Genomic DNA, 22,927 nt, shown 5'->3' with positions numbered 1-22,927 from the left:
CCTCTTAGCAAAATATTTTTTTCCCGTGGGCTGCTGTAGCAGCTAAGAACGGCGAACGGTTGAAACAAATAAAAGGCACTTTCTGCATGAAGTATCTTATACTTCCTGAATGAAAGTGCCCTTTATTTGTTTCAAAAACGCTATGGTTGATTTTCACTTTAGCTGTGTTTAAACCAATAGCAGTGGTTAAACACAGTTATTACCAAACGTATTTAAAAGGGACAGTCTACACCAGAATTGTTATTTTTTTTAAAAGGTAGATAATCCCTTTATTACCCATTCCCCAGTTTTGCATAGCCAACACGGTTATATTAATATACTTTTAACCTCTGTGATTATCTTGTATCTAAGCCTCTGCAAACTGCCCCTTTACTTAAGTTCTTTTGACAGACTTGCAGTCTAGCCAATCAGTGCCTGCTCCCAGATAACTTCACGTGCACGAGCACAGTGTTATCTATATGAAAAACGTGAACTAACACCCTCTAGTGGTGAAAAACTGTTAAAATCCATTCTGAAAAGAGGTGGCCTTCAAGGTCTAAGAAATTAGCATATGAACCTCCTAGGTTAAGCTTTCAACTAAGAATACCAATAGAACAAAGCAAAATTGGTGATAAAAGTAAATTGGAAAATTGTTTAAAATTACATGCTCTATCTGAATCAGAAAAGTTTATTTTGGCCTAGACTGTCCCTTTAATAATAATAATAATATACAAACAAATTTTAGGATTATACCATTATATTTTATGTACTTTCATCCTCCAAAGAGACAACTTCAACTTATGAAAGTTTACTTTAAAAGTAACCGTTTTAACTACACAAGCAAATCAACTCCCCCCTAACCCCTCCCACCCCCCACCCCGAGCATCAATTATGTTATTTTTTTTCCTATCCATTTATCGGTTCAAGTGCATTGAATCTGGAAATAGGTCTTTTTTTTTTTTTTTTTTAAACATTCATCCAAAAATGATAGCGCACGTCTTGTATTTACCTAAGGAACACAAGCTACGTAGTTTGTTATGAACATAGTGAATTGCAGCTCAGGTCTGATCAGTGTGGGAAATGTAACCTGAATTACAGGTGGGTGTACACATTGGAAAATAAAGATAGTCAAATAGTGACCCTACTGAAGCTGGAACATTCTCGGATATTTATTTTGCTTAAAGGGAAATTAAACCCCTTTTGTGATTCAGACAGAGAATACAATAAAAAAAAAGTGTCCTATTTACTTCTATAATCAAATTTGCTTTGTTCCCATGGTGTTCTTTGTTGAAGTGATACCTAGGAAGGTGTCTGGAGCACTATATGGCAGGAAATAGTGATGCCCTCTAGTGCTCTTGCAAATGGAAAACCTTATTGCAATACTGCTGCCATATAGTGCTCGTGAAATGTGCATGCTCCTGAGCTTGCATCCCAGCTTTTCCCCAAAAGATACAAAGAGGAAGAAAAATGTTGAATCATAAAAGAAAAAAGTTGGGTTTCATGTCCCTTTAAAACAAAATTTATGCTTACCCGATTTCTTTCTTTCCAGATATGGCGAGTCCACGGGATCATCTATTACTGTTGGGAATATCACTCCTGGCCAGCAGGAAGAGGCAAAGAGCACCACAGCAAAGCTGTTAAGTATCACTTCCCTTCCCACAATCCCCAGTCATTCTCTTTGACTTCAGTGCAAGGAGGAGGAGATTGTTCCTTCTCTCTGTCCTAATCCTTCTTCTCATATGGAACGTTTGTTGCAAAACCTAGATGATGTGCGGGCTCCTAAATTCTATTTACAGTCTTCTGCATTGTTTGTTTTTTTGGGAAACACAAGGGTCAGAAAGCTACTGCTACTCCCATTTCTCTCTGGTTGAGAAGGATAATTCGTTTGGCGTATGAGACTGCTGGACAGCAGCCTCCTTAGAGAATTACAGCTCATTCTACTAGGGCTGTTTCTTCTTCTTGGGCTTTTTAAAAATGAAGCTTCTGTGGAACAGATTTGCAAGGCTGCAATTTGGTCTTCTCTACATACTTTTTCTAACTGTGATACTTTTGCCTAGGCTGAGGCTTCTTTTGGGAGAAAGTTTCTTAAAGCGGTGGTGCATTCTGTTTAGGTTACCTGTCTTGTCCCTCCCTAATAATCTGTGTCCTCTAGCTTGGGTATAGATTCCCAACAGTAATTGATGATCCTGTGGACTCACCATATCTTAGGAAAGAAAACAAAACTTATGCTTACCTGATAAATTAATGAGTAGACTTTTTTCTAACAAATTTCAAAAGATTCACATATGTATACACTGAGCTTTTGCACATGCTCAGTAGGACCTGGTGTCTCAGGAAGTGTGCATATAAAAAGACTGTGCACAATTTGATAATGTATGTAAAATTGCATGCGCTGTCTTAATCATAAATGTGTCCCTTTAAACTAGTCCTCTATTATCAAGTAGACCAGAGATTTGAAATTACAATTACATTCTGGTAAAAAAAAAAATATATTAAATTTTTTTTTTTTTTTTTTTATGAACCTACTGCAGTGGTTCTTTAAATGGACATTGAACAATAAATACATTTTATAAGTACATTATTGAGGTTATTCCCCGCCTCCTTCTACTCATGGGTGCCACCATATTTTATTTTAGATTTTACTCCATTCCAGTGCTAACTTGTTTGCCCATGTACAGTAACTCTCCTTCACATACCTGCAGTGTAACCTAGGTTCCAAAATGGCAGCGCTCATGATTAGAGGGAGGTGTGATAGGGCTAGAATTATCAAGCCCCTGCGGCAGCAAGTTCTCACAAGAACTTGCTCGCCGCGATTTATCAAGCAGCGGTCACCAGACCGCCGCTTCCCTAACATCTTCGCCACATTTATTCTGGCGAAATTCAATCTCCTCGGTCGAGTCCGACCGAGGAGATTGACAGCTCCTGCCCGCGCGTGATTGGCTGTGCGCGGGCAGGGGACGGGATTGCACGCGAGCGCAAAATTGCGCTTGTGTGCAATGTTAATTACCTGCGGGTAATTGCGCCCCACCACAGGCGAGCTGAGGCGTACAGGGGCGCGTATACGCGCCCCTGTACGCCTCAGGGTTGATAAATCTAGCCCTTAGTGTCCCTTTAAGGCAAATTAAAGTCATTTTTGCAAAAGGAATTCTGGTTATAAACCAGTGAGCAATCAGTCCTTCAGGCCCAATTGTGTTAATCAAAGGGATATGAAACCCAAAGTTAAGATTTTGGAAGATTTACAAATTATAAACTTGTTTTTGTTTAAAAAGATAGCTAATCACTTTTACTACCTATTACCCAGCTTTGCACAACCAACATTGTTATATTAATATACTTTATAACATTTAAACCTCTAAATATCTGTCTGTTTCTAAAGCCACTACAGAATGCCTCTAAATCACGTGCTTTTTTATTAGCTTTTCATAACAAGACTGCTAATTCATCTGAGCCATATAGTTAACATTGTGCTCTCTCCTGGAGTTGTGCATAACACTGCACTAATTGGCTAAATGCAAGTCAATAGGTAATAAATAGTCATGTGATCAGGGGGCTGTCAGAAGAGGCTTAGATACAAGGTAATCAGAGGTAAAAATTATATTAATATAACTGTGCTCGTTCTGCAAAACTGCGGAATGGGTAATAAAGGGATTATCTATCTTTGTAAACAATAACAATTTTGGAGTTGACTGTCCCTTTAACTCTCAAAATCTAATGAAAGAAATATGTTGATAAAAAAAAAATAAAAAAATAATACATAAAATTTGAGTGCTAAATGAATATTCCAATGGTTCACTTTAACTAATTTCTTTATGCTTGAAGGGACACAGAACCCAAATTTTTTCTTTCATGATTCAGATAGAGCATGACATTTTAAGCAACTTTCTAATTTACTCCTATTATCAAATGTTCTTCATTCTCTTGGTATCTTTATTTGAAATGCATGAATGTAAGTTTAGATGCCGGACCATTTTTGGTGAACAACCTGGGTTGATCTTGCCGATTGGAGAATAAATTCACCCACCGAAAAAAAAAAAAAAAAGTGGTATCCAGAGGTCAGAACCAAAAAAAAAAAAAGCTTAGATGCCTTCTTTTTCAAATAAAGATAGCAAGAGACCGAACAAAAATTGATAATAGGATTAAATTAGAAAGTTGCTTAAAATTGCATGCTCTATATGAATCATGAAATAAAAAAACATAATTTATGTAAGAACTTACCTGATAAATTCATTTCTTTCATATTAACAAGAGTCCATGAGCTAGTGACGTATGGGATATACATTCCTACCAGGAGGGGCAAAGTTTCCCAAACCTTAAAATGCCTATAAATACACCCCTCACCACACCCACAAATCAGTTTAACGAATAGCCAAGAAGTGGGGTGATAAGAAAAAAAGTGCGAAGCATATAGAATAAGGAATTGGAATAATTGTGCATTTATACAAAAAAATCATAACCACCACAAAAAAGGGTGGGCCTCATGGACTCTTGTTAATATGAAAGAAATGAATTTATCAGGTAAGTTCTTACATAAATTATGTTTTCTTTCATGTAATTAACAAGAGTCCATGAGCTAGTGACGTATGGGATAATGACTACCCAAGATGTGGATCTTTCCACACAAGAGTCACTAGAGAGGGAGGGATAAAATAAAGACAGCCAATTCCTGCTGAAAATAATCCACACCCAAATAAAAGTTTAACAAAAAACATAAGCAGAAGATTCAAACTGAAACCGCTGCCTGAAGAACTTTTCTACCAAAAACTGCTTCAGAAGAAGAAAATACATCAAAATGGTAGAATTTAGTAAAAGTATGCAAAGAGGACCAAGTTGCTGCTTTGCAGATCTGGTCAACCGAAGCTTCATTCCTAAACGCCCAGGAAGTAGAAACTGACCTAGTAGAATGAGCTGTAATTCTTTGAGGCGGAATTTTACCCGACTCAACATAGGCAAGATGAATTAAAGATTTCAACCAAGATGCCAAAGAAATGGCAGAAGCTTTCTGGCCTTTCCTAGAACCGGAAAAGATAACAAATAGACTAGAAGTCTTACGGAAAGATTTCGTAGCTTCAACATAATATTTCAAAGCTCTAACAACATCCAAAGAATGCAATGATTTCTCCTTAGAATTCTTAGGATTAGGACATAATGAAGGAACCACAATTTCTCTACTAATGTTGTTGGAATTCACAACTTTAGGTAAAAATTCAAAAGAAGTTCGCAACACCGCCTTATCCTGATGAAAAATCAGAAAAGGAGACTCACACGAAAGAGCAGATAATTCAGAAACTCTTCTAGCAGAAGAGATGGCCAAAAGGAACAAAACTTTCCAAGAAAGTAATTTAATGTCCAATGAATGCATAGGTTCAAACGGAGGAGCTTGAAGAGCTCCCAAAACCAAATTCAAACTCCATGGAGGAGAAATTGACTTAATGACAGGTTTTATACGAACCAAAGCTTGTACAAAACAATGAATATCAGGAAGAATAGCAATCTTTCTGTGAAAAAGAACAGAAAGAGCAGAGATTTGTCCTTTCAAAGAACTTGCGGACAAACCCTTATCCAAACCATCCTGAAGAAATTGTAAAATTCTCGGTATTCTAAAAGAATGCCAAGAAAAATGATGAGAAAGACACCATGAAATATAAGTCTTCCAGACTCTATAATATATCTCTCTAGATACAGATTTACGAGCCTGTAACATAGTATTAATCACGGAGTCAGAGAAACCTCTATGACCAAGAATCAAGCGTTCAATCTCCATACCTTTAAATTTAAGGATTTCAGATCCGGATGGAAAAAAGGACCTTGTGACAGAAGGTCTGGTCTTAACGGAAGAGTCCATGGCTGGCAAGATGCCATCCGGACAAGATCCGCATACCAAAACCTGTGAGGCCATGCCGGAGCTATTAGCAGAACAAACGAGCATTCCCTCAGAATCTTGGAGATTACTCTTGGAAGAAGAACTAGAGGCGGAAAGATATAGGCAGGATGATACTTCCAAGGAAGTGATAATGCATCCACTGCCTCCGCCTGAGGATCCCGGGATCTGGACAGATACCTGGGAAGTTTCTTGTTTAGATGAGAGGCCATCAGATCTATCTCTGGGAGCCCCCACATTTGAACAATCTGAAGAAATACCTCTGGGTGAAGAGACCATTCGCCCGGATGCAACGTTTGGCGACTGAGATAATCCGCTTCCCAATTGTCTACACCTGGGATATGAACCGCAGAGATTAGACAGGAGCTGGATTCCGCCCAAACCAAAATTCGAGATACTTCTTTCATAGCCAGAGGACTGTGAGTCCCTCCTTGATGATTGATGTATGCCACAGTTGTGACATTGTCTGTCTGAAAACAAATGAACGATTCTCTCTTCAGAAGAGGCCAAAACTGAAGAGCTCTGAAAACTGCACGGAGTTCCAAGATATTGATCGGTAATCTCACCTCCTGAGATTCCCAAACTCCTTGTGCCGTCAGAGATCCCCACACAGCTCCCCAACCTGTGAGACTTGCATCTGTTGAAATTATAGTCCAGGTCGGAAGAACAAAAGAAGCCCCCTGAATTAAACGATGGTGATCTGTCCACCACGTTAGAGAGTGCCGAACAATCGGTTTTAAAGATATTAATTGATATATCTTCGTGTAATCCCTGCACCATTGGTTCAGCATACAGAGCTGAAGAGGTCGCATGTGAAAACGAGCAAAGGGGATCGCGTCCGATGCAGCAGTCATAAGACCTAGAATTTCCATGCATAAGGCTACCGAAGGGAATGATTGAGACTGAAGGTTTCGACAGGCTGTAATCAATTTTAGACGTCTCTTGTCTGTTAAAGACAAAGTCATGGACACTGAATCTATCTGGAAACCCAGAAAGGTTACCCTTGTTTGAGGAATCAAAGAACTTTTTGGTAAATTGATCCTCCAACCATGATCTTGAAGAAACAACACAAGTCGATTCGTATGAGACTCTGCTAAATGTAAAGACGGAGCAAGTACCAAGATATCGTCCAAATAAGGAAATACCACAATACCCTGTTCTCTGATTACAGACAGAAGGGCACCGAGAATCTTTGTGAAAATTCTTGGAGCTGTAGCAAGGCCAAACGGTAGAGCCACAAATTGGTAATGCTTGTCTAGAAAAGAGAATCTCAGGAACTGATAATGATCTGGATGAATCGGAATATGCAGATATGCATCCTGTAAATCTATTGTGGACATATAATTCCCTTGCTGAACAAAAGGCAATATAGTCCTTACAGTTACCATCTTGAACGTTGGTATCCTTACATAACGATTCAATAATTTTAGATCCAGAACTGGTCTGAAGGAATTCTCCTTCTTTGGTACAATGAAGAGATTTGAATAAAACCCCATCCCCTGTTCCGGAACTGGAACTGGCATAATTACTCCAGCCAACTCTAGATCTGAAACACAATTCAGAAATGCTTGAGCTTTCACTGGATTTACTGGGACATGGGAAAGAAAAAATCTCTTTGCAGGAGGTCTCATCTTGAAACCAATTCTGTACCCTTCTGAAACAATGTTCTGAATCCAAAGATTGTGAACAGAACTGATCCAAATTTCTTTGAAAAAACGTAACCTGCCCCCTACCAGCTGAACTGGAATGAGGGCCGTACCTTCATGTGAACTTAGAAGCAGGCTTTGCCTTTCTAGCAGGCTTGGATTTATTCCAGACTGGAGATGGTTTCCAAACTGAAACTGCTCCTGAGGACGAAGGATCAGGCTTTTGTTCTTTGTTGAAACGAAAGGAACGAAAACGATTGTTAGCCCTGTTTTTACCTTTAGACTTTTTATCCTGTGGTAAAAAAGTTCCTTTCCCACCAGTAACAGTTGAAATAATAGAATCCAACTGAGAACCAAATAATTTGTTTCCCTGGAAAGAAATGGAAAGTAGAGTTGATTTAGAAGCCATATCAGCATTCCAAGTCTTAAGCCATAAAGCTCTTCTGGCTAAGATAGCCAGAGACATAAATCTAACATCAACTCTAATAATATCAAAAATGGCATCACAGATGAAATTATTAGCATGCTGGAGAAGAATAATAATATCATGAGAATCACGATTTGTTACTTGTTGCGCTAGAGTTTCCAACCAAAAAGTTGAAGCTGCAGCAACATCAGCCAATGATATAGCAGGTCTAAGAAGATTACCTGAACATAGATAAGCTTTTCTTAGAAAAGATTCAATTTTTCTATCTAAAGGATCCTTAAACGAGGTACCATCTGATGTAGGAATGGTAGTACGTTTAGCAAGGGTAGAAATAGCCCCATCAACTTTAGGGATTTTGTCCCAAAATTCTAATCTGTCAGGCGGAACAGGATATAATTGCTTAAAACGTTTAGAAGGAGTAAATGAATTACCCAATCTATCCCATTCCTTAGCAATTACTGCAGAAATAGCATTAGGAACAGGAAAGACTTCTGGAATAACCGCAGGAGCTTTAAAAACCTTATCCAAACGTATAGAATTAGTATCAAGAGGACTAGAATCCTCTATTTCTAAAGCAATTAGTACTTCTTTAAGTAAAGAGCGAATAAATTCCATCTTAAATAAATATGAAGATTTATCAGCATCAATCTCTGAGACAGAATCCTCTGAACCAGAAGAGTCCAAAGAATCAGAATGATGGTGTTCATTTAAAAATTCATCTGTAGAGAGAGAAGATTTAAAAGACTTTTTACGTTTACTAGAAGGAGAAATAACAGACAAAGCCTTCTTTATGGATTCAGAAACAAAATCTCTTATGTTATCAGGAACATTCTGCACCTTAGATGTTGAGGGAACTGCAACAGGCAATGGTACATCACTAAAGGAAATATTATCTGCATTAACAAGTTTGTCATGACATTTAATACAAACAACAGCTGGAGGAATAGCTACCAAAAGTTTACAGCAGATACACTTAGCTTTGGTAGATCCAGCAGGCAGAGGTTTTCCTGTAGTATCTTCTGGCTCAGATGCAACGTGAGACATCTTGCAATATGTAAGAGAAAAAAACAACATATAAAGCAAAATAGATCAAATTCCTTATAAGACAGTTTCAGGAATGGGAAAAAATGCCAAACATCAAGCTTCTAGCAACCAGAAGCAAATGAAAAATGATTCTGAAATAATGTGGAGACAAAAGCGACGCCCATATTTTTTTGGCGCCAAATAAGACGCCCACATTATTTGGCGCCTAAATGCTTTTGGCGCCAAAAATGACGCCACATCCGGAACGCCGACATTTTTGGCGCAAAATAACGTCAAAAAAATGACGCAACTTCCGGCGACACGTATGACGCCGGAAACGGAAATGAATTTTTGCGCCAAAAAAATCCGCGCCAAGAATGACGCAATAAAATGAAGCATTTTCAGCCCCCGCGAGCCTAACAGCCCACAGGGAAAAAGTCAAATTTTTGAGGTAAGAAAAATATGATAATTAAAGCATAATCCCAAATATGAAACTGACTGTCTGAAAATAAGGAAAGTTGAACATTCTGAGTCAAGGCAAATAAATGTTTGAATACATATATTTAGAACTTTATAAATAAAGTGCCCAACCATAGCTTAGAGTGTCACAGAAAATAAGACTTACTTACCCCAGGACACTCATCTACATGTAGTAGAAAGCCAAACCAGTACTGAAACGAGAATCAGTAGAGGAAATGGTAAATATAAGAGTATATCGTCGATCTGAAAAGGGAGGTAAGAGATGAATCTCTACGACCGATAACAGAGAACCTTATGAAATAGACCCCGTAGAAGGAGATCACTGCATTCAATAGGCAATACTCTCTTCACATCCCTCTGACATTCACTGCACGCTGAGAGGAAAACCGGGCTCCAACTTGCTGCGGAGCGCATATCAACGTAGAATCTAGCACAAACTTACTTCACCACCTCCCTTGGAGGCAAAGTTTGTAAAACTGATTTGTGGGTGTGGTGAGGGGTGTATTTATAGGCATTTTAAGGTTTGGGAAACTTTGCCCCTCCTGGTAGGAATGTATATCCCATACGTCACTAGCTCATGGACTCTTGTTAATTACATGAAAGAAAAATTGGGTTCAGTGTCCCTTTAATCATACAGATCATCTAGCATCCACAAGTATGATGTATATTATCTGAACTTTTAAGTAAAATTAGGATCTTGGGTTTTGTTTTATACTAAAATAATTGTTTTTGTTTGATATAAGTGGATATTTGTTTCCGATCACTGGTTTAAATTTTGATTTAAAGGTTATTGAGGATTTGTTGTGGGGGGAGAGTGGGGAAAAGGATGATACGAACCCCAGTATTATGCATATGCTATAAAACAGTACAACTTGGCTTTTCTAAGAATACATTTTTATAAAATGTTACCTGCTTGTTTTTCTGGTTTAGCTAATCTGCTGAAGGGCTCAGAGATATAATGCTAAGACATTACTGCAGGGATGTGTATGTGCAGCGCACGTACACAGGTATAAAGACACCTCAGTTCAGTGCATGACTGGGATAATCCAGGGTTGTCCAAATGTTTATCGTCAAGGGCTGGAAATGGGTCACATTTTGAGGATATCAATTAGTGAGAGCACAGGTGAGTCCATTAAAGGCTCAGATTTTCCTGCAAAGATATCCGAAAAATCAGGTCTGTCTGCACCTATTGAAGATAAACAGCAGACCTTGGGATAATCCAACAACAGACTACATATGTTTCTGCTTAAAGGTATATTAAACAGTGCTCTTTAAGTAAAAACAAATATGTTAATCAAAGTAAACTTAAAGAGACAGATTGTGTAAAAAAACAGCAATCTTACCGCCCCCCCCCCCAAAAAAAGAGGAGCAATTTTCAGTGTCGCCGTGCCCTCAGGGAAAAAAAATAAAAGAGCTGACATGTTGGCAATTTAGGTTACAGACTGTCTCTTCTGAGCATGGGCAAATTTGACTCCCTGTTTAACTAGTAATCACTTAATAGTAAACAAGTACATGTTACTCTCGAAGTTTTATGACACACACACAGATAGATAATTTGCTTCATTGTATTAAAAAAAACAAAAAAACACAACAGACTTAAAGTGTCAGTAAACGTAAAAAATAATGTTATATAATTCTGCACATAGTGCAGAATTATATAACATTATATTAGCCTTATCGTTATAAAACCTTATTTGCCCTTTGAATTTTTGAAAAACATGGCTGTTTTACAGACCCGCTCTCTGCTGAGCGGGTCTGTTTTTTTTACACAGCACATCGGGCCAGCTGTATAGTCACAGCCCGGCCCGACCACGCCATTATACACAGTGCAGCTCGCTCCCGCTGTCAGACAGAGCAGGAGCGAGCTGCATTTAGTGCTATGGCGCGGTCGGGCCGGGCTGTGACTATACAGCTGTCCCGATGCACTGTGTAAAAAAAAAACAGACCCGCTCAGCAGAGAGCGGGTCTGTAAAACAGCCATGTTTTTCAAAAATTCAAAGGGCAAATAAGGTTTTATAACGATAAGGCTAATATAATGTTATATAATTCTGCACTATGAGCAGAATTGTATAACATTATTTTTTACGTTTACTGTCCCTTTAACACCCTTCCACCCGGACTTATTTGTCTACATCTGAACAAATCTCCGATATAAACAAATAAGTTAAAAAGTGAAATCATGCTATTGTTCATGCAATTTCAATAATGGGATTGTGTCTGGGGGGCAGAGTGCCCAAGACACTTAGCACACCCTCCAGCCACGATCCCATTCAAAAAGCGCCTTTGGTTTAAGTACAGCCAAAAGGCTAGGACTTTCTATGCAGCCCTAAGGGTGTTAAAGCCCAGTGCAGTTAGGACGTCCTAAGGGCGGGAAGAGGTTAAAAGATAAAATCCTTTTAAAGTGATTTATTTTATTTATTTTTCTTTTAACTTCATTTATGAAGTGTTCATTACTTGCTGGCACAGCCCCATAAGGGGCTGTGGTCCCTACAGGGAGACAAAGGAATAGATTTTCCTTTGATGTGGTTGCTAGGAGACACCTAAAATATCTACAGTCAGTTTATTGCACATGCACTTTTTGATGCAAAAATCTGGTTCTTATATAACCATGATCATTCTCTGCGATGGTGACTAAATGTAGCAAACTAATCAGCAAGCTCTATCCAGGTGCTGAACTAAAAATGGGCAGGCTCTTAACCTTACATTCCTACTTTTTAAAAAAAAGATAGCAAGAAAACAAAGAAAATTTGATAATAGGATTAGAAAGTTTCTTAAAATTCTATCTGAATCATGAAAGAAAAAAAATAAATGGGTTTAGTATCCCTTTAAGAGTGTGTAAACTTACAACGATAACATATTCATCTTTTTTCTTTTAAATTGAAAAGTTCGTTGTGAAAATACCCAACTAACAGCCCAAGTCATAGTTTCAGTACGGCTCTAATATTGTACATTTTCTAATGACTTTATTGCTGTGTGTAGCTTGCAAAATATTTGGGGTATTTTCTGAGCACCCAGAACCCTGTATTACAGAAAATAAAGTGTGAATGGCAAAGGGGCACTACACTACAGACAATGGGAATCAGTGTGTGGGGGGTGGACTACAGCTGTGATCACAGGGAAGGGGGAGAACTGATACACAACAGAAAAAAGAACAAACGAAAAAAAGAGAATAGATAAACTGGGTAGGCAAACACCATTAGTAGGGGGAGGTTAGAGAGCTGTTTGGGGTGGGAGCCTAAGTGGGGATCCTACACTGCAGAAAATAAATGAATAGAATTAAAGGGATATGACACCCACATTTCTTTCATGAGTCAGAGCATGCAATTTTAAACAACTTTCTTATTTACTCCAATTATCAATTGTTCTTCTTTAAATGTAACATGAAAGAAAACAAAATTTGAGTTTCATATCCCTTTAATTTATTTAAAACACAAAAAAAAAAAAACAGTAGCGAAGATGGTGGTCAGCAGTGTGTGTGTGTGTGTGTGTGTGGGGGGCTTTAAAAATACTTCAACAATTACCAGCTAGCATATGAATCCCATAATTGCTGGGAATTTCAGAAGTGTGGAGCGCAGTTGCAATTAGTTGCCAAAAACTAAACTGCAAAGCCAAGCATGTCTGCTATTTCTGAACAAATGAGACCACAAAGAACCTTATACAACCATTTGTCATATGACCAATAGTTGTGTGTAAATAATTTCAGTGAGAAACCCAGAGTTTGTGAAAAAGGTTTTTTTTGTTTTACGATTGTATTTGGCGGTGAAACGGTGGAATGAAATACAACTAAATCCATACTCAGAAAGTCCCGATAGCAAAGGGGTTAAAACAACTTTCCAATTTACTTCTATTATCAAATTATTTGCTGCATTCTCTAGGTATCATTTGCTGAAGGAGCAGCAATGCACTACTGGGAGGTAGCTGAACACACATGGTGAGCCAATGACAAGAGGTAGATATGTGCTGCCAGCAATCTTAAACTAGCTCCCACTAGTGCATTGCTGCTCCTGTGCTTCTCACCAAAGGATACAAAGAGAATAATGAAATTTAAATAGAATTAGAAAGTTGTTTAACACTGCATGTTCTACCTGAATCAATACCGTTTCAAGGGACATTAAACAGCTGAGTACAACTACAGTAGCCAGTTACTAATTACTCTGCTATAATTATTTCCTCCTGTACCAGCAACTGTCTTCAAAAGATGTTCTCAATTTTTTTTTAACCCCTTACAAGTATTATTTAGTGAAGCTCTGCATCTTCACACTGGGCGCCGCTATCTTGCAGCTTAAAGGGACAGTCTAGTCAAACATCATGATTCAGATAGGGCATGTCATTTTAACTAACTTTCCAATTTACTTTTATCAGCAAATTTGCTTAGTTATCTTGGTATTCTTTGTTGAAAGCTAAACCTAGGTAGGCACATATGCTAATTTTTAAGCCTTGGAAGCCAGTCTCTTATCTCAGTGCATTTTGACAGTTTTCACAGCTAGACAGCGCTAGTTCAAGGGTGCCATTAAGATAACATTGTGCTCACTCCCGAGGAGTTTGTTTATGAGTCAGCACTGATTGGCTAAAATACAAGTTTGTCAAAAGAACTGAAATAAGGGGGCAGTCTGCAGAGGCTTAGATACAAGGTAATCACAGCGGTAAAAAGTGTATTAATATAACTGAGATAAGGAGCAGTCTGCAGAGGCTTAGATACAAGGTAATCACAGAGGTAAAAAGTATATTAATATAACCGTGTTAGTTATGCAAAACTGGGGAATGGGTAATAAAGGGATTATCTATCTTTTTAAACAATAAAACATTTTCAAGTAGACTGTCCCTTTTAATGTAACACTTACGCTCTCTATTATGTGAGCTAAACTGAAGAAACAAAAAAGGTACAGATTTCAAAAAGCAGATCTGTGAAAGTGCACTGCTATCAGATGATGCAACAATACGCTACAACAGGGCTCGACAAACCCAGGAGCCACTGGCTCCTAGAATTTGACCCCTGGCTCCTAACTTTTTGGGTTATTCTCCAGGCATATTTTTAGGAGCCAGACAGTTGGATTTGTATATAGATATGTGTAACTATATACAAATTCAACTGTCTGGCTCCTAAAAATATGCCTGGCTCCTAATTTTTGAACATATTCGTCAAGCACTGCGCTACAAGGGGTGGCGCCCAGTATAAAATACAGAGATTTACCAACTGGATTCTGTAATGAGTTAAAATGAGAACGGCTATAAAGTGAGCTGCAGGTACAAGAGGGAAATGCAATGGGAAATGCAATGGGAAATGCAATATGCAGCGTTTTACTTCCTCAGATTAAAGTGAATGTAAACTTTGACGAATGTGTGCCCGGTTTATAAAACAGGGGCACTTTCATTCATCAAAGTTTACATTTCAGCGGTTTTGTTAAAATACTTACCTTTTCTTCTTGAAAGCCGGACCAGAGATTCTCCCGCCTGCCGCTCGTCTCTTCTTACGTCAGAAATGAAGAATCCGGCTTCCTCCAATCACGGCTCCCCCCCCCCCCCACCCCCACCGAGCAGACATTGCCTGAGGCCATGCCGTGATTGGAGGAAGACAGATTCTTCATTTCTGGCCCATGAAGAGACGAGTGGCGGGGGCGAGGGAATCGCCGGTTTGGCTTTCAAGAAGAAAAGGTAAGTATTTTAACAAACCAGCTGAAATGTAAACCTTGATGAATGAAAGTGCCCCTGTTTTTAATAGGATTTTTAAAAAACGGTTAGACATTCATCAAAGTTTACATTCACTTTAATTTAACATGAATGACTATGCATACACAAGTCATTATCTATGTTAGAACTTTAATGTTGACTTAATAACATTACAATAAAACTGTTTACCGACACCACAAATCAAATAATACTTCAAAAGTATATTAAAGGACCAGTTAACACAGTAGATTTGCATAATCAACAAATGCAAGATCACAAGACAACGCAATAGCACTTAGTCTGAACTTCAAATGAGTAGTAGATTTTTTTTCTGACAATTTTAAAAGTTATGTCTTTTTCTACTCCCCCTGTACCATGTGACAGCCATCAGCCACTCACAAATGCATACACGTACCATGTGACAGTAATCAGCCATTCACAAATGCATACACACTTATTCTTGCACATGCTCAGTAGGAGCTGGTGACTCAAAAAGTTTTAATATAAAAAGACTGTGCACATTTAGATAATGGAAGTAAATTGGAAAGTTGTTTAAAATGGCATGCACTATCTGAATAATGAAAGTTTAATTTTGATTGAGTGTCCCTTTAACAATTAGCAAACAATATTATACTAAGTACTAAATTACATACATGAGATTGCCCTCAGTCTACGCCAACCATAAGGCTTGAAGATTCATTTTAAAGGGAAATTAAAACAGTAAATAAATGCTATATATAAAGATGTATCCAAAGCAAAGATTAGCTTAAGAATAGTATGTAGATTATGTTTCAAATGGTATTTGTTGTTTCAATAGTGAAAATATAAATGTAAAATAATAGTTTCTATTAAGTCTGTTACATTCAATAATGTAATGTACACTGCCATGTTGGAACCTAAGTTTATCTGCTTATATATCTCTTCTGCTGAGGACAATAAGAGACAGAAATAAATAGGCAATAGAAGAGTGTGTACAAACAAGGCTGTGTGGAACATAGGACTGATAAAGAAACTATAACAGGACTTCCACACACTCTGTTTTTATCTAAAACTCCTCAGTTTGAATAAATAGTGAGGTGTATACAGGTACTTAAAGGGACAGTCTACCCCAGAATTGTTATTGTTTAAAAAGATAGATAATCCCTTTATTACCCATTCCTCAGTTTTGCATAAACACAGTCATAATTTTTACCTCAGTGATTACTTTTTATCTAAGCCTCTGCAGACTGCCACCTTATATCAGTTCTTTCTACAGACATGCATTTTAGCCAATCAGTGCTGACTCCTAGGTAACTACACGGTTGTGAGAACAATGTTATCTACATGACATACACAAACTAATGCGCTCTAGCAGTGAAAAACCTGTCAAAATGCACTGAGATAAGTGGCAGCCTTCAAGGGCTTAGAAATTAGCCTATGAGCCTACCTAGGTTTAGCTTTTAACTAAGAATACTAAGCGAACAAAGCAAATTTGATGATAAAAGTAAATTGGAAAGTTGTGTAAAATTGCATGCCCTATCTTAGTCATGAAAGTTTAATTTTGACTAGCCTGCCCCTTTAAAGGGTCAGTAAACAATGTGCAATTACAAGACATTTCTGTTGTGTTACTATAGAATAACAAATCAACCCAGTATTAACAGCTTAACGCAGTTACGACATTCCATGTCGTCCTAACAGAGCTGTGCTTTAACGCCCTTAGGGCAGCATGGAACATCCTACCTTTTTAGGCGCCCTGCAGCCTCCTCCTTTTGTTTAATGTGAAGCCAGACTGGGGGTTGTGTCTAGCATACCGTAGGTAGTCCACCATGATCCGAACCCGGCCTTGAAATCATGTGATCGCATCAACGATCACGTGATTTCATTTTTCAAGCAAGTGTTTTCAACAAAACGTCATTCTGATGCTAAACACTTGCTCCGGGCATGAAGGGGTTAATGTTTTTAAAACAATTTAAAATCTTTTTTATGGAGATGGTTTATCAACAGCCAAACTACACTCACCATTTGCCTTATTTGGAGAATAAAATCTGGGCTTTAGTCTGCAGACAACAAAACTAGTCAGGCATAAATTTAGTACACTGATATGTAGCAGGGTTAGCACTTTAAAAAGGGTCCTCAGCAGTAGAGATTAGATAAGAGAAATCTAGGACTGCAACTAACGATTATTTTCATTATCGATTAATCGGCCGATTATTTTGTCGATTAATCGACTAATCGGATAAAAAATATAAATATTTGTTTCCTATATTTTAAATAAAATCCACATACTGAGTGTTACATATATAAACTTCAGACTAAAACTTTACAACTTTACATTAACACAACTATTGGTCCAATTTTTTAAGCAGCAGAACAAATTTTTATAATTAAGCAAAACAAAACCACCAACTGTTTGAAAAGAGGTAGAACTAGTAATAGGTAGACTACCACTGCTTGTAACATTCTGTTATTTACTCTTTCAGAAACTTTGCATTGAAGTGCAAAAATGTCACCATGTCCATGTGCTCCGGACTGTGGCTAGCTCTCTTTTTTGCAAGCTATTTTGCCTGCTGCAGAGAAGAGGTGCTCAGATGGTGTTAAGGTGCCTGAGATGTATAAGTGGGGTTTTGCCAATTTCACCAAGGTGGGCAATTTATCTTTGTTAGCTCTCCACCAATGCAAGGGGCCTCTTAACAAAGTAAGCCTGGAATTTAGTCTGACATAAAAATAATCTTGAATATTTATATGCAATGGTAAACAACCAGCTATAAGGTTAGGGGAAAATATATTTAGTCCTCTCATATATTTAGTCCTCTCTTAAACTAACAGATATATACATACAGAGGTTGAATTTGGTACATATTACATTAATTAAAAATATAGAAAAAAAAACAGGTAACAGGACACAGCCTTACACAATTATCTATAGAGTACATATAATCAGCAATAGCAAGCGGTCCGCTAATAATTGTGCAAACAGATAATAGTGACATCAATCTAGGGCTAGGTGTAAATAACAAGTTGGGCACTATCACATGCAAAGCATAGCCCCAAATCATCTGATTTAATATAAACAATTCAAATGATGACTCCTATTTTTTTCTGGGTTGCACATAAGCCAGGTGTAGTTGTAAACTTAAAAAAAAACAACTGATAGTGTCCTGAAAAAGTGAAACGTAAAATGTCTGTAGACTACCTTTAGGCTAAGGGCATAAGTATAAAACACAATACCATGTGCAGGAGCTCATCGGAGTGAAGCCGATGGTGCTGTGTGCAAACCAACTAATTGATTATGAGATTCGTTGACAACTATTTTCATAATCGATTATGACGATTAGTTGTTGCAGCTCTAGAGAAATCCTATGTTCTAACATCCACCCATTACTTTTGAAATTCAGTGGAAATGAGAAAACCAACAATTTTCTGAGTTAAATTACAGGAAAAGTGAGCAAAACGAACCCCTTCCCGCTGGGCTTTAGCGCCGTTAGGATGACATGAAACAACCTAGTCGTTCTGCTGTTCTAAATCAGCTACGGCTTCCGAACTGGGATCGCGCGGCGCCCAGAGTAATAGGCACTCCCCCCAGATACGATACCATCATTGAAATCACGCGATCGCATAAATACAATTTTTTTCTTATTTGCTTACATTATTCTGATGTAACAAATAAGTAACGGCAGGAAGGGGTAAATAATTAAAGTTTACAGCAAACTTGTTTTGTTGTTATCATACATAATTAAACATTATACATACATGTAACCTTTAATCCCTAGATCCTTCAGTTCCTACACATCCCTTTTATTACTTCCTACCACTCACAACACAAAGCCAAGTCACGGTTCAAATTCCCCCAGATGCCCATACAATCTGCGGCACTGTGCGCCCACAGATGTCCATACCCTATAGGGGACCCGTGCCCCCAGATGTCCATACCCTATAGGGGACCCGTGCCCCCAGATGCCCATACCCTATAGGGGACCCGTGCCCCCAGATGCCCATACCCTATAGGGGACCCGTGCCCCCAGATGCCCATACCCTATAGGGGACCCGTGCCCAGATGCCCATACAATATAGGGGACCCGTGCCCACAGATGCCCATACTACACTATAGGAGACCCATGCCCCCAGATGCCCATACACTATAGGGGACCCTTGCCGCCAGATGCCCATACTACACTATAGGAGACCCATGCCCCCAGAGGCCCATACTACACTATAGGAGACCCGTGCCCCCAGATGCCTATACTACACTATAGGAGTCCCGTGCCCACAGATGCCTATACTACACTATAGGGGACCCGTGCCCACAAATGCCTATACTACACTATAGGAGACCCGTGTACCCTGATGCCCATACACTATAGGGGGGCCGTGTACCCTGATGCCCATACACTATAGGGGGGCCGTGTACCCTGATGCCCATACACTATAGGGGGGCCGTGTACCCTGATGCCCATACACTATAGGGGGGCCGTGTACCCTGATGCCCATACACTATAGGGGGGCCGTGTACCCTGATGCCCATACACTATAGGGGGGCCGTGTACCCTGATGCCCATACACTATAGGGGGGCCGTGTACCCTGATGCCCATACACTATAGGGGGGCCGTGTACCCTGATGCCCATACACTATAGGGGGGCCGTGTACCCTGATGCCCATACACTATAGGGGGGCCGTGTACCCTGATGCCCATACACTATAGGGGGGCCGTGTACCCTGATGCCCATACACTATAGGGGGGCCGTGCCCCCTGATGCCCATACACTATAGGGGACCCGTGCCCCCAGATGCCCATACACTATAGGGGACCCGTGCCCCCAGATGCCCCTACACTATAGGGGACCCGTGCCCCCAGATGCCCCTACACTATAGGGGACCCGTGCCCCCAGATGCCTATACTACACTATAGGGGGGCCGTGTACCCTGATGCCCATACACTATAGGGGGGCCGTGTACCCTGATGACCATACACTATATTGGGGCCGTGTACCCTGATGCCCATACACTATATTGGGGCGGTGTACCCTGATGCCCATACACTATAGGGGGCCGTGTACCCTGATGCCCATACACTATAGGGGGGCCGTGTACCCTGATGCCCATACACTATAGGGGGGCCGTGTACCCTGATGCCCATACACTATAGGGGGGCCGTGTACCCTGATGCCCATACACTATAGGGGGGCCGTGTACCCTGATGCCCATACACTATAGGGGGGCCGTGTACCCTGATGCCCATACACTATAGGGGGGCCGTGTACCCTGATGCCCATACACTATAGGGGGGCCGTGTACCCTGATGCCCATACACTATAGGGGGGCCGTGTACCCTGATGCCCATACACTATAGGGGGGCCGTGTACCCTGATGCCCATACACTATAGGGGGGCCGTGTACCCTGATGCCCATACACTATAGGGGGGCCGTGTACCCTGATGCCCATACACTATAGGGGGGCCGTGTACCCTGATGCCCATACACTATAGGGGGGCCGTGTACCCTGATGCCCATACACTGTGCTCACATCCATTAATACTTTATTAACACACCCCTAAAAACACCAGTGCACCCCTCAGATATCCCACGTGCACTAATGCCCCTTTAAGATACTAAAACCCTTTCAGAAACCCAGGGATACATCATTTCAGGTAACAGACGTGTCGTGTAAACTATTCATGCCTTCAGTTACCACAACCCCCAGAATCCCAGCTCAGGCTCACACATCCTTGTAGTCTCATCAACCCCATCCCCTGGCTCACCCATCACGTCCCCTGCCAGAGCCTTCCAGGTGGGGGCATAATTGATGCAGTGCCCGCACCAGGACGAATAGAACTCCAGTAGCCAGGCAGTAGATGAGTTATACACGGCTCCAGTCAAAGAGCTACTGTCTAGAATAGTCAGAGGGTCCTGCGGTCCGTACAGCTTGGCTGCCCTTCCCGGAAACGCTCCCCCCGCAAGCAGCAACATCAACACCGAGCACCGGAGAACGGCCATACCGGCAGCTGGATGTACACAATCTGCTTGACCCTTCACCCCAGCCGTTACGTCACTCCAGCTGGACCAGTGGCTATGGAGGCGGAGCAGAGTAGAAAGGCGTGGTAAAGTGACATCATGCCACCGCCAGCCAATCAGAGTGCTTTGAGCTGTACGTGATACTATACAAGTAGTAAAGCATCGTCACGTGGTATTAAAACCTCTTCTTACACTGTGTTTGTAACACGTAATAGGGTTCACAATTATTTATTATTAGAGTATGAAGTTTACTATTTATATCACACAGAATTTGTTTTAGATATATATATATATATATATATATATATATATATATATATATATATATAACACACACATATAAATATTTATACAATTATATTTTTAACAAACTGATTTAAGTTATAGTAAAGACCTTGAGATTTTTTTTTATAGAAAATGAAATTGAGTAATGAAAAAACTTTGCAGTATACTGTAATTATTTATATAGCTCCCCTTTCATGTAATTAAGTTCCTGGCATATTGGACAATTTCTGATTCCCAGAATTTAAAGGCATAGAAGGTCAAAAAGGAAAAATTCATAGGTGCATTTCATTTTAAAAATAGAAGCATTTTTGCTATATACTTCCATTTGCAAAAATGTGTTGAATAAAAGTTATTACAGTTTTTCCTGCGGCATATGCACATATCCTGTGAGAGCCCGTGCACCAGTATTTAAACACCACACCTTCTCAGAGGGTCAGCATTAGCTTGTATAACACAAATAACATATTCAGAAGCAATACACACCATGTGCTGTAAAAAGCTTACTAGAAAATATAACCTAATAATCTTCATGTAAAAAAAAGAAGATATCACCTCAAAATTTCCTCAGTATCCACATCCCATTCTAAAGAGACTTCAAGCAGTCAATCAGGATGCTAGTCCTAGGACATGCAAGGAAGTGTGCATCTGACGTGTGCAGGCACAGTCATGTTATTTCCCTCCTCACTGTAAGGAAGTTTACTATGTAACTTTACAAGATTTCAGTGAAATCTCATTAGATCACAGTAAAGAAGAGTGTGACATCAGCAGTGCTGATGCTGATTGGCTGTTGTTTTTTTATTCAACCTGTAGCTGACAGTAGTGTATCCAGCGCACAGCATGCCTTCCTATCATTGACAGCGTACTGGTGGTAACCCAACGCATCTGGGGAGAGAACCGTGGCTGGAAGGAAAGTACAGGAACTTGGGTATCATTCCTTCTTTCTCCACACAGAGGTTATGGGGTATATTTATTATAATGCGGACGGACATGATACGATATGACGGAGCTTGATAAATTGACCCCTTAAGATCAACAGCATACCTCTACAAATATATTGGCCGGCATGAAAAGAATGCTAGAGTGATGGGCTGGATGTCAGACTAGGACAAATGTTTAAATGAGCTTCATAGTTACAGAAGAAGCAGAGAACATTGTCAAAGCCCTTCGAGATGGGGATTTTGTGGTTGTGCGTTGTATGGGGCATATCCTACATCTGGTTGTGAAAGCTTCTCTCTCAAGTGATGGTGAAGGTAAGCTAGCAGTGTTGTAAGATCACTGGACACTTCCACCTCAGTATGAAGGCTAACCAGATGCTGAGGGAAGAATAAGAAAGGCAGGTCTGCCCCAGCATCGTCTTGTTTAAGATGTGACTACCCACTGGAATTCTACTTTGGACATGTATGAACGTATTCTTGAATAGCAGAAAGCAATACACTCTTTGGGGTAGATTAACCAAAGGTCGAGCGGACATTATTCGCTTTATCGTATCATGTCTGCTAGACTTCGCTAAATGCTGACAGCATACTCCGTCAGCATTTAACATTGCACAAGC

The 22,927-nt window shown here is 39.8% G+C and overlaps 1 protein-coding gene across 1 annotated transcript in view; it reads right to left on the bottom strand.

The window, feature by feature from the left end:
* The window catches only part of QSOX2 (quiescin sulfhydryl oxidase 2), an 89,814-nt gene extending 68,676 nt beyond the window's left edge, over nucleotides 1-21,138 (bottom strand). The window contains exon 1 of the mRNA XM_053696127.1: nucleotides 20,838-21,138. Coding sequence (XP_053552102.1) covers nucleotides 20,838-21,072 — 235 coding nt within the window. The 5' untranslated portion in view covers nucleotides 21,073-21,138. The remainder of the gene's footprint in view (nucleotides 1-20,837) is intronic.
* Nucleotides 21,139-22,927: the final 1,789 nt, after the last annotated feature.

Source organism: Bombina bombina, chromosome 12 (assembly GCF_027579735.1).
Source record: "Bombina bombina isolate aBomBom1 chromosome 12, aBomBom1.pri, whole genome shotgun sequence".
In the NCBI taxonomy this organism is placed as follows: domain Eukaryota; kingdom Metazoa; phylum Chordata; class Amphibia; order Anura; family Bombinatoridae; genus Bombina; species Bombina bombina.
The sequence above is the reverse complement of the archived record's forward strand: the minus strand, read 5'-3'. Positions and strand labels throughout refer to the sequence as shown.